The 16,666-nt window shown below is 38.2% G+C and overlaps 2 protein-coding genes across 2 annotated transcripts; both read left to right on the top strand.

Annotated features, from left to right (window-relative positions):
• Window positions 1–5,295: 5,295 nt before the first annotated feature.
• LOC125224464 (uncharacterized) lies at window positions 5,296–7,915 on the top strand. The gene is made up of 4 exons (XM_089064675.1): window positions 5,296–5,840; window positions 6,387–6,878; window positions 7,411–7,452; window positions 7,610–7,915. The coding sequence occupies exons 1-4, from the start codon at window positions 5,373–5,375 to the stop codon at window positions 7,697–7,699; spliced, it is 1,092 nt and encodes a 363-aa protein (XP_088920801.1). The 5' UTR covers window positions 5,296–5,372; the 3' UTR covers window positions 7,700–7,915.
• Window positions 7,916–9,252: 1,337 nt separating this feature from the next.
• On the top strand, window positions 9,253–13,796 carry LOC148931442 (uncharacterized). The gene is made up of 4 exons (XM_089064424.1): window positions 9,253–9,771; window positions 11,464–11,958; window positions 13,187–13,318; window positions 13,475–13,796. Exons 1-4 carry the CDS (start codon window positions 9,313–9,315, stop codon window positions 13,556–13,558), a joined length of 1,170 nt encoding a protein of 389 aa, XP_088920550.1. The 5' UTR covers window positions 9,253–9,312; the 3' UTR covers window positions 13,559–13,796.
• Window positions 13,797–16,666: the final 2,870 nt, after the last annotated feature.

Raw genomic sequence — 16,666 nt, 5'->3', positions numbered from 1 at the left:
GTCAGTCTGCTATACAACTGTGCAAAAATCCTGTTTTTCATGATAGAACTAAGCATATAGATGTTAGGTTCCATTTCATTAGAGATGTTGTTGAAAAAGGTGAGGTTTTGTTGCATAAAGTGCATACTGATAAAAACCCTGCAGACATGGGCACTAAGTGCTTACCTGTGGAGAAACTGCTTTCTTGCATTAAAAAATTGCATTTTGATTGTGGTTAGCATGTGCATATGCATGTCCCGGGGGAAGACCTTGATGATTCTATTAAGTCTTGACTTATTTGAGATCACAAGGCAACCAAAGTCCTACAAGACTAATTGGCTTGCCATTTGGTGTCTTGTTAGGCAACCTGGTCTTATCTCTTGACTAATGAGCCTTAAAACTCTTAGGTGTCTTGAGAGGGCCTTGTAGGCTATGATGAAAGCAACACATGACCGTGGCTCTCCTCCGTTTACCCAATTTAGTCCAAGGTGGAGTATGTGAAGTGTAATGGACTCTAATTGTATTTGGGCTTGATTAATACGGCTGGGCCGAATTAATTCAGAGGCCCAAGTGACTTCGGTGACCCATGTTTGGCTTTGGCCCGATAACTTGATAGGATACTCCGATGGCTGCCACGTGGAGACTCACGCGGATCACGGCTGGTGGCCGTTGGATCTTGCGTTGTGTTTGTTATGAGTCTTATGACTCATATCACTCCATCAGTTTCAGTTTTAATCTCTCTCTCTCTCTCTGGCCGTCTGCTCTCGCTTCTCTCTACTCTCTCTCTCGTTTCCGGCTTCGTTCGCCGGTCATCTGCTTCAATCTCTTGTTTCCACCGTGGTATCTCGGTTTTAGAGAGATTCCTCGGTTTGATTCTGTGTGAAGAGAGTGCTTGAGCGTTCCTTCTCAGATCTAGGGTTAATCCAACTTCCTTGTTGGATTTGGGTGAGATTGAGGGTTCTTTGAGAGTTCTTGTGTTGCGAAGCAGTGTTGTTGAGATCGGTTGTGAGATTAAGGCTACTGAGGTTGTCTCCTGTGTTGTAGCAGTCGGAGTATCCCTAGGGTTAGGGTTTAGTTACTTCGCGGTGCTCCCTTGAGATTTGTTGGTGAAGATAGAGGAGGTCCTTGGCCCTGTGAAGTCGTGTGTGTGCGACCTGAGCCATATCCTGAATCTTCTGATCTTTTGTCCTCTGTTCCTTTTAGTATAGATCCGTGAGGATCATTTGCTTGTATTACTAACTTGTGTTTTCAAGTGTACAGGGTTTCCCGAACCAGTGGTCGCCTGGACTCAAGATCTGGTCAAGGATCGGTTGAGTGCTAGGGTTTCTGATTTCTTGGGTTATATCCTTGTAATTGTTACTTAGTTAGTTCTCTTGTAATCTTGTGATTGATTACGGTGTAATTGGCTTCTATCTCTGAGATTAGCCATCTCAGTCTCTAAGTAATAAAAGAGGTCCCGGTTTGTTAGCGAAACCTAAGTGATCTGATCCCTACACTTTTATATTCTTAAAAATCATTGACCCTTTCCTTGTGTGATCAAACCTTACACCATTATATTCATCCTGTTTGGCATTAATTGTCCTAATTTTATCAGCTCATATTTTAAGAAGTTCTTTAACTTTGTAAAAGAATAATTAACTAGAAAACGCTAGTGGAATGACTCTTACTTTTATATACTATTAATTTTATAATAAAATACGAATGAAATTAATTTATGAAATATAAAGTTTGCATGCCAAAAATAGCAAATTAAGCTAGTTAGCAACCTAATAGCATCCAAAAAGATAGCTAGTAATATGTAATTAGAGATAATTTGTAATCAGTGCAAACCATAGAGTTTGGTGAGAGGATTATTAGACATCTTCGGAGAATTGATCTTGATTTTTATTTTGCCTTGTACTCGTTATTTTTGTGTGTATCCGTCATTCACACCATAGCAGTTGCCTTTAGACATAATCTCAAAGGCAGTTCAGATGTTTTTTTGGCAACGGGTGTGCGTGTTGTGGCTGGTCAATGGGCTCTAGGGCTTGATGTGGCCCATCATCTGGAGTTGGGCTGGTTGGAGGCGGAGCATGTGGGCTTGGCGGACTGGTAAACGTGTCAACGTGAATCGACTTGACTCCTGAGAGCTACCGATACAAATATCACAAATAATTGTGTTTTATACTAGTATTTCTTTTGTTCATGCATATTACAGTTGACGTTGACGAAGACTCATGAGAGCTACCAGACATAGCTAATTCAATTACCAATTCAAATATCACAAATTGTGTTTCATATTTTTCTTCATTATAGTACTACTTGATTTATACACTTAGCTTGACGACGAAGACCTGAAACCAGACAGCTAATTGCATTAATGTTTTGTGCTAGTTCAAACAAAATATCTTCGCAAATTTCCAATTAGAGAGAGAGAGAAAGAGAGAGAGAGATGGAAGGAATGAGAGAGATAGCTAGATCCTACTACGAGAGAGCAAGCGAGGCCGAGAATAAATCGATCCAACAATTCTTCGCAGAACTCGACGTCGACGGCGACAGGAAGATAAGTTTTAGGGAGTTCGAGAACACGGTGGGCTAGAGTCTGTGCTGGGAAGCCGTGTTCGAGAAGCTCGACAAGAATGGCGACGGGTGCATTGATTTGGTCAAAATACAAACATCACGAATTGTGTATAAAGCGCGTTGAAAGATCAAATTAACTCTAGTCAATACTCCCACTAGTCCCCATTAAATATTCATTATTTTTTTTATTTAGACTATCCATAAGGGCACCCACAATGCATCGCGTGGGTGTCTCCATCAGCGAGACAGCGATGCAAGCTCCGTCTCGTCTCCGTCGCGTCCCACGTCTCCTTCCGAAGAGGCAGCTGGCAAGACATCTCGCCACGTCGCCAAGGCGACGTGGCGAGTTGTGGTTCGTGTGTGACGCTCACTCGTGGGCCGGCGAGTGGTCGTCATTTATATAGGTTAAAATTGATTTTTTTTATTTTTTTAAAAATCCAGAAAAAATTCAAAAATTAAAAAAAGGTATATAAAAAAAATTCCAAAAATTATACTAGCCGTTTATAGCCGTTTTTTTAAAATTGGTAATTTTTTTTCAATTTTTTTAAAGCCTCCAATCACTTCTATAAATACCAAATCATTCCCACAAATTATCCACCATGAAACACTCTCTATTCTCACTCAAACACTCTACATTCATCATCTCAAAACATTTTTCTTCTCCCAAACTGAATCAATTCATGGATCTATTTGAGCAAATGCGTCTAATAATGGAACAATCGCTAGAAGAAGATCGACGTAGGGAGGAGGAGGAAGCCGCGGCGCGTCAAAAGCGAACCCGGTAATACATCCATCGTGCGGGAGCAAGCCGCTGCATGGTTGGTATGCGATTACTTCTCGAGGGACCCAATATGGGGAGATACCTACTTCCATCGCCGTTTCCGCATGCGGCTGGAGCTATTTCTGCACATCGCAAATACATTGGCGGCCTGGGAAGAGTACTTCCAAGAAGGGTTCGACGCTATTGGCCGTCCCAGTCACACGACGCTCCAGAAATGTACTGCAGCAATCCGTCAGCTTGCTACTGGACAAACGGCAGATTTGTTCGACGAATACCTACACATCGGATAAACCACTAGGTGACTTTGTTTGGTGAACTTCTGCAAAGGCGTCCGGGCAGCCTTCACCGACGAATTTCTGAAGAAGCCAAACACCGCAGATTGTAAGTTTCTGCTCCAACTTCAGAACAAGCGCACGGATTCCCCGGGATGCTTGGCAGCGTCGATTGCATGCATTGGCAATGGAAGAATTGCCCTGTGGCGTGGATGAGGTCATACACGAGCGGCCACAAAGGCACCCACCCCACCGTTATACTCGAGGCCGTCGCCGACAATCGGCTATGGATTTGCCATGCGTATTTCGGGGTCTCCAGCTCAAACAACGACGTCAACGTGCTCAACCATTCCGACTTCTTTAGCGGAGTTCTGAATGATAAAGCGCCGGCCATTAACTTCATCGCTAACAATCACCAGTATAAAATGGGTTACTATCTTGCCGACGACATCTATCCGAAGTGGTCAACCTTCGTGAAGACGTTCAACAGGCATGCAAACGAAAAACAGGTTCTTTTTGCACAGAAGCAAGAGGCTGCTCGCAAGGATGTGGAGAGAGCGTTCGGGGTTCTCTAAGCTCGATTCAACATTATCAAAGCCCCGACCGACAGTGGTTTATGGAGAATATGGTCGACATCATGTATACGTGCATAATCTTGCACAACATGATTGTCGCCGATGAAGGACCTGAGGCGGAAAATTGGTTCGACCCTGAGACCCCGGGAAGCTCTACCGCAAGTAGTCCGCCTCGCAGTGGAGTGCATCCGTCTTTGGAAGAGCGGCTGTGTGTGCGGGCTAGTACACATGATTCTACCGCCCACGCCCAACACCAGGAGGATCTAATGGAGCATATTTGGACAAAACTTGGCAACCAGTAGACGCATATGATCTTCATTAGACAACTCTTTCTTCTGCTTCTTTGCCTCCATTTTTTTTAATGGTGTGCTTTTTTATTTTTTTATGATTTTAATTATGTGTTTTTATTTTTTTTAGAATTTTAATTATGTGTCTTTTATATTTTTAGGATTTTAGATTGTAATTTTATTTTATTTAATGAAGTTTGTTTTTTATTAATTGGATTTGTTGAAAATAAAAATAAAAAATGAAATTTAATGAATAGTTAAGAAATGAGGTGGTTAAGAGATGTAGGGATGTATGTGCTGTCTTTTAGTTAAGAGATGGACTGAAAAAGTACAGTGGGGCCCATGAATAGTTAAGAGATGAGAGGAGTTAAGAGATGGATAAGAAACAGCGTCGCGGATGGCCTAAATATCTTTCTTTTCATTTTTATGATTTTACTTATAAAAATAGATCTACACTAAGCTAACTTTTTTTTTTATATAAATCAAATAATTTCTCAAAATTCGCACCAGTTAAATACCTCTTCCATTCCATAGTAATGGAGGCGTTTCTTTTCGGCATGGAGATTAAGAAAAATTGTGTTAGGTGAGTTAAGTAAAGACAAAAGTAAGTGAAAATTGAAAAAGGTAGAGAGATGAGGAGAGAATAAAGTAAGAGAGAGCAAAGTAGGTGTAGAAAAATGTGTTGAATTTTACTAAAAAGGGAAATGACTCTATTACTATGGAACGTACCAAAATGGCAAAATGACTCTATTACTATTGAACGGATGGAGTATAAGACATTCAATGTGAACTGGAACGAGTATACCCGCATATTTTTCCAGCAAGTGGACAAATTTTGTAAGTCTATTAAAAAATGTTCTTCACCACACATTCATTCAAAAGTGAGTGAGTAAGTGAAAAGAGTAAGATTGAGAGAGAGATGGAAGAAATGAGAGAGATCGTGAGATCCTACTACGCGAGGGAAAGCGAGGCCGATAAGAAATCAATCAAACAATCCTTCACCGAAATAGACGTCAACGGCGACGGAAATATAAGCCTGGCAGAGTTCAAGAAGGCGATGAGCTCGACTGACGGTGTGGTGGCCTTGTTCTTTTTTAATAAGCTCGACTTGAACGACGACGGGTGCCTCGATTTTGACGAGTTTCTGTGCCTTTACTACATCGTAAATAAAAAGGTGCCGATACCCTTATGCGACGGTTGCCGTGAGTTTCCGGCGGGCCCTTACTTCTCTTGCTTGCGTTGCGTTGGAAGAGGCGCCAATTCGTACGACTTATGTTGTTCGTGCTATCGCAGTGGCGCTGAGTTGTCGCATGAGCACTCGCTTGAGGACATGGTGGATCATCACTGTATCATCAAGCTCTTCAAGGATGAAAAAGCTAAAAACAAGGTACTCATGCACAAATTAATGTTTCATATTACCATTTCGAGAAGCTTTTTTTACGCTTTTCTACTTAGGATTACAGATTTTATTTTAAAACTAGTAAGTACTTCCTCATTCCATGAATAATCATTCTAATGTCTCATTTGCTTTTATACTCCATCTGTCTATAAAAAATAGTCTCATTTTTTATGACACGAGTTTCAATGAAAAATCGGTAATATAAGAAAAAAGGATTAAAAGATGGATAAAGTATAAGAGATAAACTTTCTATTTTTAGCTCTGAGGCTATTTTTTTATGGACATCCCAGAATGATAAAATGAGATTTTTTTTTAGATAGAAGAAATTCTATTTTTGCAATGGACCTATTATGCTACTATATTTATATCACTCGCATTTTTTCTTAAAATTCATGCCGAATCAAACTAGGCCCTTGTATTAGTAGACAGAGAGAGTAACATATAAAAATAAAACTCACGTACCATTAAATTAACACATACTCCATTAATTGTGTGAGGATATTAATGAAGTTGTTGTAACATGAATCCAAACAGAAAGAAATAGAGGAAATTCGCGAAATCGCAATAGCCCTTCACCGAGGCAGCTCTCCTGAAGTCCAAGAATTAGCAACCGTGTTTTTCCAAGCCATGGACTCGGACGGAGACGGCCGAGTCGATCTGTCAGAGTTCCTAGCCTTCATGACGGAAGTAGGCCTTTCCTACAAGAAAACATCTAGTTTATTCGACGTGCTCGACATAGACGGCAATGGCACCCTCGACTTCACCGAGGTCATGACGCTCCTCTACATCATCAAGAGCGGCTGCCCTCAATGCGACTGTTGTGGAAAAATCATCCCCGGTGTATTCTTCTCCTGCGTTGAGTGTTTTATGAATCCCAAAACCTCGTTCGATCTCTGCAAGGATTGCTACGGGACGGGGAGGTACCACCATAAACACGGCGGCCGGGCTCAGTTTTTGGACAGTCATACGTTGTTGCAGGCTATGAGATGTCCGATTGCAGATATGTCACGCGTAACAATTGATGAGGTGATTTTTTTATTTTATTTTATTTTTGCAAAAATTCCATTCCAAATAATAATTTTGTTACCAATGAATATAGATAATGACTTGCAATAAAATGAAATACGTAATCAACAATATATTTGGTGTATTCATTTCGAATATGATATTAGTCTTGAATTCATTAGAGAAAAAATAATAAAACACACAAGATATACTCCCTCCGTCCCGGATAATTCGATCAAGTATTCCATTTCGGACTGTCCCACATAATTTGTCCCACTTCACTTTTACCATTTTTGGTAGTGGACCCCATATTCCACTAACTCATTCCTACTCACATTTTATATTAAAACTAATACTTTAAAAGTAGGACCCACATCCCACCAACTTTTTCAACTCACTTTCCATTACATTTCTTAACACCCGTGTCGAGTCAAAATGTCCCGAATTATCTGGGACGGAGGGAGTAATATTCAATTCGAATTAATTAGTGAATAATGCTGTCATTTTCCCACTTTATAGGCGGTAATTATATATCTTTTGTTTGTGGCTGCAGGCAGGGAATAGATCCACAGATGCCATATCAAACCCAAAGTGGGTAAGTGTGCAAAATTTGTTTTATGTGAATTTTGGTACGAGAAATTATACATATTGAAAATTAGATTTATGAAAATGATACATCAAAATATGCAAGCATAATATAAAAAATGAAACTCAACTTGATTAACACATTGCTCTTTCTTGATGCATCTCAGAGCAAAAGGAAGGCTGCATATACTGCATTTGACATAGCATGCAAAGTCGGGACCTTTTCCAACGCCGTAGGCCTCTGCACTATTATGTAACAATATGTGAGAGCCAGATAAATTCAAATAGAAAAGGGCTAAAAAAAAGTGCATTTCTTTATATTAATGATATTGTACGTGAATGTTGATTGGACTACTTCGTTTCTTGTTCATGTAATCTTTATCTTTTATTTCTGATGCGTATGTTTAGTGTGAAAGACATCATTTTAATTAAAGTAAGAGACGACTCTTTATTATAGTATTATTTTTTTTTTACTTTATCCTCTTTCCGCTTTAAATATTTAATATCTCCCTGACCGTCATTAAAGTCGAAAAAGAAAACTTGCGACCCTTAATCGTGGACGGACGAAACAAGAAACTTAGACACTTAACCGTGGATGAACGGAGTGAATAATACTTCCTTCTAAATTCTTACAACTTCTTTTACATTCATAAAAATCATATCCAATTTCCTTGTGTGATCAAACCTTACACCATTATATTCATCTAGTTCGGCAATAAATGTTCTATTTTTATCAGCTTATATTTTAAAAAATGCTTTGACTTTGTAAAAGAGAAATTAGCTAGAAAACTCTAGTGAAATGACTCTTACTTTTATATATTAATTTTATAATAAAATATGAGTGAACTAAATTTATGTAATACAGTTTGCATGCCAAAATTTGCAAATTAAGCTAGTTAGCAACTTAATAGCATCCAAAAAGATAGTACTAATATGTATTTAGAGATAATTTGTAATCAGTGCAAACCATAGAGCTCGTTGAGAGGATTATTAGACATCTTCGGAGAATTGTTCTACTACATTGAGTTTAATTGCGGATCTTGTTTATGTTTTGCCTTGTACTCGTTATTTTTGTGTGTATCCGTCATTCACACCATAGCAGTTGCCTTTAGACATAATCTCAAAGGCAGTTCAGATGGTTTTTTGGCAACGGGTGTGCGTGTTGTGGGTGGTCGATGGGCTCTAGGGCATGATGTGGCCCATCATCTGGAGTTGGGCTGGTTGGAGGCGGAGCATGTGGGCTTGGCGGACTGGTCAACGTGTCAACGTGAATCGACTTGACTCCTGAGAGCTACCAATACAAATATCACAAATTGTGTTTTATACTCATTTTGCCAATTTGGTACGTCCCATAATAATAAAGTTACTTACCTTTTTAGTAAAAGTCAACATATTTTTCCGCACCTACTTTACTCTTTCTTACTTTTTTCTCTTTTCATCTCTCTACCTTTTTCATTTTCTACTTTATTCTCCCTTTACTTAATTCACCTAAAATAATTTTTTTAATCTCCGTACTGAAAAGAAATGCCTCCATAACTATGGAACAGAGGAAATACTAGGTATTTATTTTGTTCATGCATATTACATTTGACGTTGACGAAGACCTCATAAGAGCTACCAGACATAGCAAATTCAATTACCAATTCAAATATCACAAATTGTGTTTCATACTTTTCTTCATTATAGTACTTGATTTATACACTTGACGAGTGACGACGAAGACCTTAGACAAGAAGGCAAATTGCATTAATGTTTTGTACTAGTTCAGACAAAATATCATTGCAAATTTTCAATCAAGTAGACTAATTTGTAGTAGTAAATGAGGACTAGATATTCTCCACCACCCAACCAATTATAGAGAGAGAGAGAGATGGAAGGAATGACAGAGATAGCGAGATCCTTCTACGACAGAGCAAGCCCGGCCGAGCAGAACTCGATCAAACAATCCTTCGCAAAACTCGACGTCGACGGCGACGGGAAGATAAGCCTTAGGGAGTTCGAGAAGGCGGTGGACCCGTGGCTGCGCAGGAAGGGCGTGTTCGAGAAGCTCGACAAGAACGGCGACGGATACCTCGATTTCGAGGAGTTTCTGTGCCTTCACTACATGGAGAAGAAGGTGAACATCTCCGAATGCAGCGGCTGCAAGGAGCTGCTGGTGGGGCCCTACTTCTCTTGCTTCCTTTGCCTGGGAAGAGGCGAAGACACGTATGATCTCTGCTGCGCTTGCCATCGCAGTGGCGCCGGCCCGTGGCATGAGCACGAGGTGCAGCACATGATGGATCATCACACGCTGCTCATGCACTTCAGGGATGGCTCGGCTGAAGATAAGGTAATCAATCTTGTTATGTTCATTCGATATTTTTGTTAGTGACGAAATATGAATAAAACCTAACAAATTTTAAATATTTTACTCCCTTCCTCCACCATTAATTGACCTATTTTTCCTTTTTCATCCGTCCTCTAATAAATGTCTTATTTTACTTTTGGTATGTGCAACCCTCGTTCCAGTAACTCATTTCACTAATATTTTATTGTAAAATTTATATATAAAAGTGAGATTCATATTTTATAAATTTTTTCTATCCATTTTTCTTTACAAAATCGAACAATTTTTAAACCCCGAGCCAGTCAAATATGAGACATTTATTCATAGACATAGGGAGTAATTTTTATTAATATATGTAATTTTCAAATGTAGAAATGAAGAGAATGAATTATGGATAAGGTAAATTGGTTAAATTTCAGCATGCGTTAATTCAAATTCTTAAATTTAGTTAATATACATCTAAAAGTTTTAAAATTGTGGGCCCTTATAGTGCTGTTAATATGCATTGACAGCACTATTGATGTGTTCCATTTTATTTTTAGCCTGGATTTTTATTACTCATTCCGTCTTCCATAAAATGTACGTCACAAGTTGACTCAGCATAAATTTTAAAAAACAAAGTTGACTCAGCAAATTTAAAAAAATTGTAAAAGAAAGAAGATAGAAAAAGTTAATGAAATATGGTCATACATTCACGTACTACTAGTTTTATAATCAATTAATTATGAATTGAATAAAGTTAAAAGAATGTGAGGTCGATTAATAAAAATAAGTGCAAATAAGTGCAACAAGTATTGGTGTACAGATCTAAAAGAAAACTAGTGACAAGTATTGGGGGGTAATTTAAAGCATCAACTTTCATTTAATTTGTTTTATGGGCTGAATTTTGAGAATGCTTTCAATTATAGCCCGGAATTTGTTTAGTTAATATTATAATCCGGATTTTGAGAAATTCTTTAATTTTATTCCTTAAACTTTGAAATTTTGTTTAATTATAGTCATCAACAGTATTAATATCAAGTTTATAGTTAATTTTCGATCGTTTTATAACAAGATTCATTTCACTGATACATGAATTTTAGCGATCACGTCAATATGAAGATTTTGAGATATTATTCAATAACTTTATTGACCGATAACAAATGACAATAGTTATACTTTCTCTTTGGTAAAATTTGTCATTATTACACATCTACTATAGTTACACCAAAATCTTCTTTCTTACATGACCTATGAAATACATTAGTCAAACCCAATGCCTGCAAATGAAAGCTCTATGGATTGTGTACGTCAATCTTCTCATAAAGTAATTGAAATTTAGCCTTTTATACAATTAATTAAAACAATTTCTCAAAGTTCATAATATAATTAAGTAAAACTTTTGATAAAAGCCCAGCTCTAAATTAAACTAATTTATTGAAACTTTTCTCAAAATTCAATATATCTATAAAACACTCTTAACCAAACTTATAAATTGTACTAATGAACTCTTATCCCAAATGCATATTTTAGTCTCAATAGTTGTGTGAATATGACTATATGCATTCTAGGTTTTAATGTAGCTTATTTACCATGACTTAAGAATATAACTAGTCAGTTAAAAATAAAATACACTTTAGTTGTTGATTTTGTAAGTCAATCTTCTTTCTAGATATTGGCAAATAAACATAAATTTTATATTCGTGATCCAAACAGAGAGAAATGAAGGAACTGCGTGACATCGCAAGAGCCCATTACGATGCCGGCTCTCCACAAGTCCAAGCATTAGCCTCCGACTTCTTCCGATCCATGGACTCAGACGGAGACGAACGAGTCAACCTGTCCGAGTTCCTCAACTTCATGAGGCACTTAGGCTATCCCTACATGCAAAACGATTGTTTCTTCAACATGCTCGACGTTGATTGCAACGGCACTCTCGACTTCTTTGAGGTCATGACGTTGTACTACATCATTAAGAGCGGCCGCCCCTTCTGCAACTGCTGCAACAAATTCATCCCCGGAACATTCTTCTCCTGCGTCGAGTGCTTTAAGAATCCCAGATACTCGTACTATCTGTGCCGGGCTTGCTACCAGACGGGCCGGTGCCAGCATAACCATGGCGGCCGGACTCAGTTTTTGGACAATCATACGCTATTGCAGGCCGTGAGAGATCCGGCGCTTGCACATGCGCCGGGGGTTCCAATTCATGAGGTAATGTTGGTTTTAATTGATTACATTACATAGTGATGTTATATTCCCGCGTCCCATTTTAAATGAAGCATTTTATTATTAGTACAAAATTTCATCCAGATTTATTTTATGTATTAAGTGTAGAGAAAATATATTAAAAAAGAAAATAGAGCAAACAAAAAAAAAATATATAAAAAGTATATTTCCTCAAACAAAAAAGAAAGACTAGTATTTTCATTTTTGAAAATGCATAATTGGAATGATTCATCTAAAAAAACATGTAACTTTAAATATACCAATAATTTAGATGCCACTCTAAAAATTTGTAACGGTCTCAGGAGAGAAATCGGACTATTTGATAGAACTGGGGTTGTAAAAATTACTCACAAAAGAATTGTTTAATCATCTTGAACATGACACAAAAATACGACATGAACATGTAGTTTAGTGTAAACCTTTTAAGATCCTTTCCCTTATCTAGCTTGTCGACACGATGAAGACACAATTTTACGTGTCGATTCATGTTGTGGTCGTGTCAAATTCGTGTGACTATCATCATTAATATTATTATGTCAATTACTTAATTATTTCAATTCTTAGTTTACTCATCAACTGTGCTTTATTCGAGTATTAGTTTAGAACTTTTAGAATTTGGGCTCCGTAGGAGTATGTGTCATATGAAAATTTTATTACATCTTCTCGTGTCAGCACGAATTAAATCTTGTTGTTATCACGTCTGTGTCCGTACCAATGGATTTTTACCACATCATATCTGGGTTCGACCTTATTGTGTCATGTTATTTTCGTGTTGATGTAGTAATAACAGTCCGGCACACACATTTGATTGGGAAAATTACACATGTAACTTACACAACATGTACTACTAATATTCAATTTGAATTTTATACTACTCTCTTCGTTTCATAGTAGTAGAGTCATTTTTTTTATTTATTTTGGGCATTCTATAATAATAGAGTAATTTCTCCTTTTTCACTCTTACTTTTCTTTCTCTCTTATTTTACTCTCTCTCCTACTTTATTATTATTTTTTTAATACATTACACATTTTTGTCTTAATTACCGTACCGGAAAGAAATGTTTCCACTACTATGAAACACTATGGAATATTGGAATGAGGGAGTGATAGATTATCCTCTCCTCTCCTTATATTTTATTTTGTTCCTTTCTCATAGATAGTGAACATATATTACTAGTAGAGTAGTTGGTAAGTATCTTGTTTGTGGCTGCAGGCATGGATTAGACCAACACATGGCATACCTCCATTGCAACATGTCCACGTGTATAATTCGCACATGACCCAATACAATTCATACATATATCACCAAAATGCAATTGATCCAGAACCACCAAATTCAAACTGGGTAAGTACAATATTTCGTTTTAATATGATTTTTTGGATCGAGAAATTATAGGTATAGAAAATTATTTTATGTAAGGTGTTACACTTGCATGTATATCAATAAAATGAATTTTTATAGTATTATTAATACATTTCTCTTTCAATTGATACATCTCAGAGCAATTGGAAGTATGCACTTACAGCTCTTGAAGCAGGACTCAGCATTGGGGGCATTGCCAGCACCCTCTGCACTATTTTGTGAAAATGTGAAAGAGGGATAATGAATATAAAGCTACAAGCATTTGACTTAATCGAAAAATCTGCATTTCTTTATAAGTGCGATTTTGTAATTTGCATTTTCGGGAGAATTTTGACTGGTATTTCACTTTCAACGGATATATACTTTTTTATTACGTATTCACTCCTTCCCAAAAATGGATGTTGGATGGCACACTTAGTATACTGAAATGAAATTTTATGAAATGTTGTTTTGTGCGTTTGATGGAGAGAGAAAATATTTTATTTATATTAATAGTGTGAGGGAACATTTTCTAAAAAAATGAAATGTGACGTCTTTCGTGAGATAAGCTAAAAAGAAAAGTGTGTGATGTACAAACATATGTAGAATGAGTGAATCCTTGCTCGTTGATTCATGCTCATTGAGAACAGTATTGAGAATCCATGCTCATTGATTCAACAAACCAATGTTTTTTTCTGGGGATCATTGGTTTAATCAATGGTTTAATCAAGGCTTTATTTGTACATGTTGGGATCATTGATGTAAAAAGTATCCAACTTCAATTAGGAAACCTTGATATAAAAGAATCCAACTTCAGTTAGGAAATATATTACCTTTAGACTAATTTTGGTTTCCATTTAGATATTTTGTGATCTAAATAAATTCTACGTTGAGATTTTTTGGGTGTTAAGGTATTGAATTATTGTTATTTTCATTTTTCTGGATTCTATTTTATGTTTTTGACTTATTGATAAACTGTTGGCTTTACTTTTAAAATATTTCTTCCTCTTCATTTTTGGTATTCAAAACTTTTTTAAAAATAAAAAAAAAAGATACTTCCTCCGTCCCTGAGAAGATGTCATACTTGGGAGATGTTATTTTGTGTATTAAGTGATTGAGAAAAAATATAACTTTATAATTGATGTGAGAAGGAACTTTTTCCAAAAGAGGAAATGTGACATTTTTTTTTAGGACAAACTAAAAAGAAAAGTATGACATCTTTTAGGAGACGGAGAGAGTATATTTTGATAAAATGTGAAACATGAAACCAAGAAAATACAATTGTGGTTGGATTGGATTAGTAGCATCTGTCACATCACATCACATACTATTTTAACATTGATTAAAAAAAAACTATCGTTCCTCTATCATTTAAAGAGTTATTTTAATTCGGTACTATTTTAAAAAATTATTTGATTTTATAAATAAAAAGTGAAACGAAAAGTTATAATAATGGATCATAATATTTTGACTTTTTCTACTTTTTAATTGAGCTCGAAATGATATTGATTTTCAGGTGCAGAATTTTTTTATCATTAGTACAATTAAAGGAGCTATGGGTGTTGATGACAATGAAGAGGAGTTTTGATTTTCATTTAATGCTTTGGTTAACACGAAAGTATAAAGATAATGTGGGAACGACAGCAAGTTGTGAAAGAAATTACGAAAGCATCTTCTCAAATCTCAAGTCTATCGTTGGACTTCGGAAAAAGAATTGAGGATATAACTAAACAAACTAGGGCCTACCCAAGTTAATAAAGTCAAAGTCCAAATGTTCAATGTTGGGCCTTAGAGTGTCCACAATGGTGGCTCTCTTGGCATGCCCAAGCCACTATTTCTTGGACATGCCCAACAAACTTGGTCCTTGTCCTTAAAACTTGGCCACTACAATGGTGGCCCTCCGGGCCACCATTTTTTTTTTTTTTTCTATTTCAACAATTAAAATTATTTTTATACATTTTTGGAATATTTTAATATTCCTAGAATAAAAATTATATGCATATAATAAGTAAAAAATGCATACTTAAAAAAAATGCATACTTTAAAAATTACTAAAAAAAATTAAAACCAAATTGTCGTAGTATTATAGATAGGGTAAAATTATACAACGGCAATGTTTAAATACAATAAAAAAAATGACGCACACCGCCCGACTACTCGGTGTCATCATCGTCATCCATCACATCATCGGCACCGCCACCGCCACTTGCACCGACCCCACTGCCGCTGGCACCGCCCGACTGCGACCCTTCGGACCATCCCAATTTCGACCTCAGTCGAATAATGAGGTCGTAGTAGAATCTCCTGGTCTCCGGTTCAGTTGACTTCTCGTACAAGGCCAAATTCTCCTGAAGTTGCTTCATCATCTGCACCTCTAGGGTATGAGCCAAAGCCGCCCGCGGTGTTGAGGGCATTGCAATAGAGGTCGCAGCGGAGAACTGAGAGCCGGTTCTAGATTCCCGGATTGCGGCACGCTGGCCCTGCGGACGTGGGCGCCGAGAGAGTCTGGAGGGGGGCTCCTCCTCCGAAGCATCATCGTTCAGGTCGAAGGCGCGTGAGTCACTACTACTGCTGTAGTTGCCGGTGACGCCCAGTCTAGTCCGCTTCGGCCCAGAGACAGGATCTTTGTCGACGAGGACCCTGAATTTCGGGCAGTCACCCAGAACGAGGTATTCGTCCCAGTAGGTAAACTTCGGCCACGATTCAGTATTGTACAACTGATACGACAACGCTCGTACGTCGGCTTCTGTGCGGCCGCTCTCAGCAAGGCGGAGTTGGGTCTCGTATATGCCATTGAACCTCTTCAACGCTTTAGTAATCCTTCCGAACTTCTTCCGGACCTGGCTAGCTGTACGTTCGACGCTCCCATCTGGTTTTAATTCGTTGTACACATCGAGAACGCGATTCCAAAAGCAAACGCCGGTCTGATCCGTACCGACTATAGAATCGGTCGTGACCGCATACCAGGCTCTGGCTACAACAATGGATTCTTCATAGCAATAGTAGGTCGACCGTCGGCTTCCACCGCCACCGCCATCGCCGCCGTCGCCACCGTCACCGCCGCCGCCGCGTCCGCCGCCTCGCCAACCACTTTCGCCGCCACCTCCTCCGGTGCCCTGCTCTCCTCAGCGGCCGGCGCTTCGACCACCGCCGCCGCTTCGCCCCCCACCATTTCCGCCATTTCGCCCACCTCCGCCGCCGTTTCGCCCCTCAACGCCTTGATTTCGCCCGCGGCCACCTTGAGTACCAGACACCGGGGTCTCTGGTAGTGTTCCCATCAACTGTTCCCACGTGAATCTATCATATTCAGATAGAGGGGATTGGGTGTATTGAAATTGGGAGGATTGATAT

The sequence above is a fragment of the Salvia hispanica genome, chromosome 2, assembly GCF_029641045.1.
Source record: "Salvia hispanica isolate PSC_SH4W2 chromosome 2, Shi_PSC_v1, whole genome shotgun sequence".
Taxonomy (NCBI): domain Eukaryota; kingdom Viridiplantae; phylum Streptophyta; class Magnoliopsida; order Lamiales; family Lamiaceae; genus Salvia; species Salvia hispanica.
This window is presented reverse-complemented; position numbering and strand designations above follow the sequence as displayed.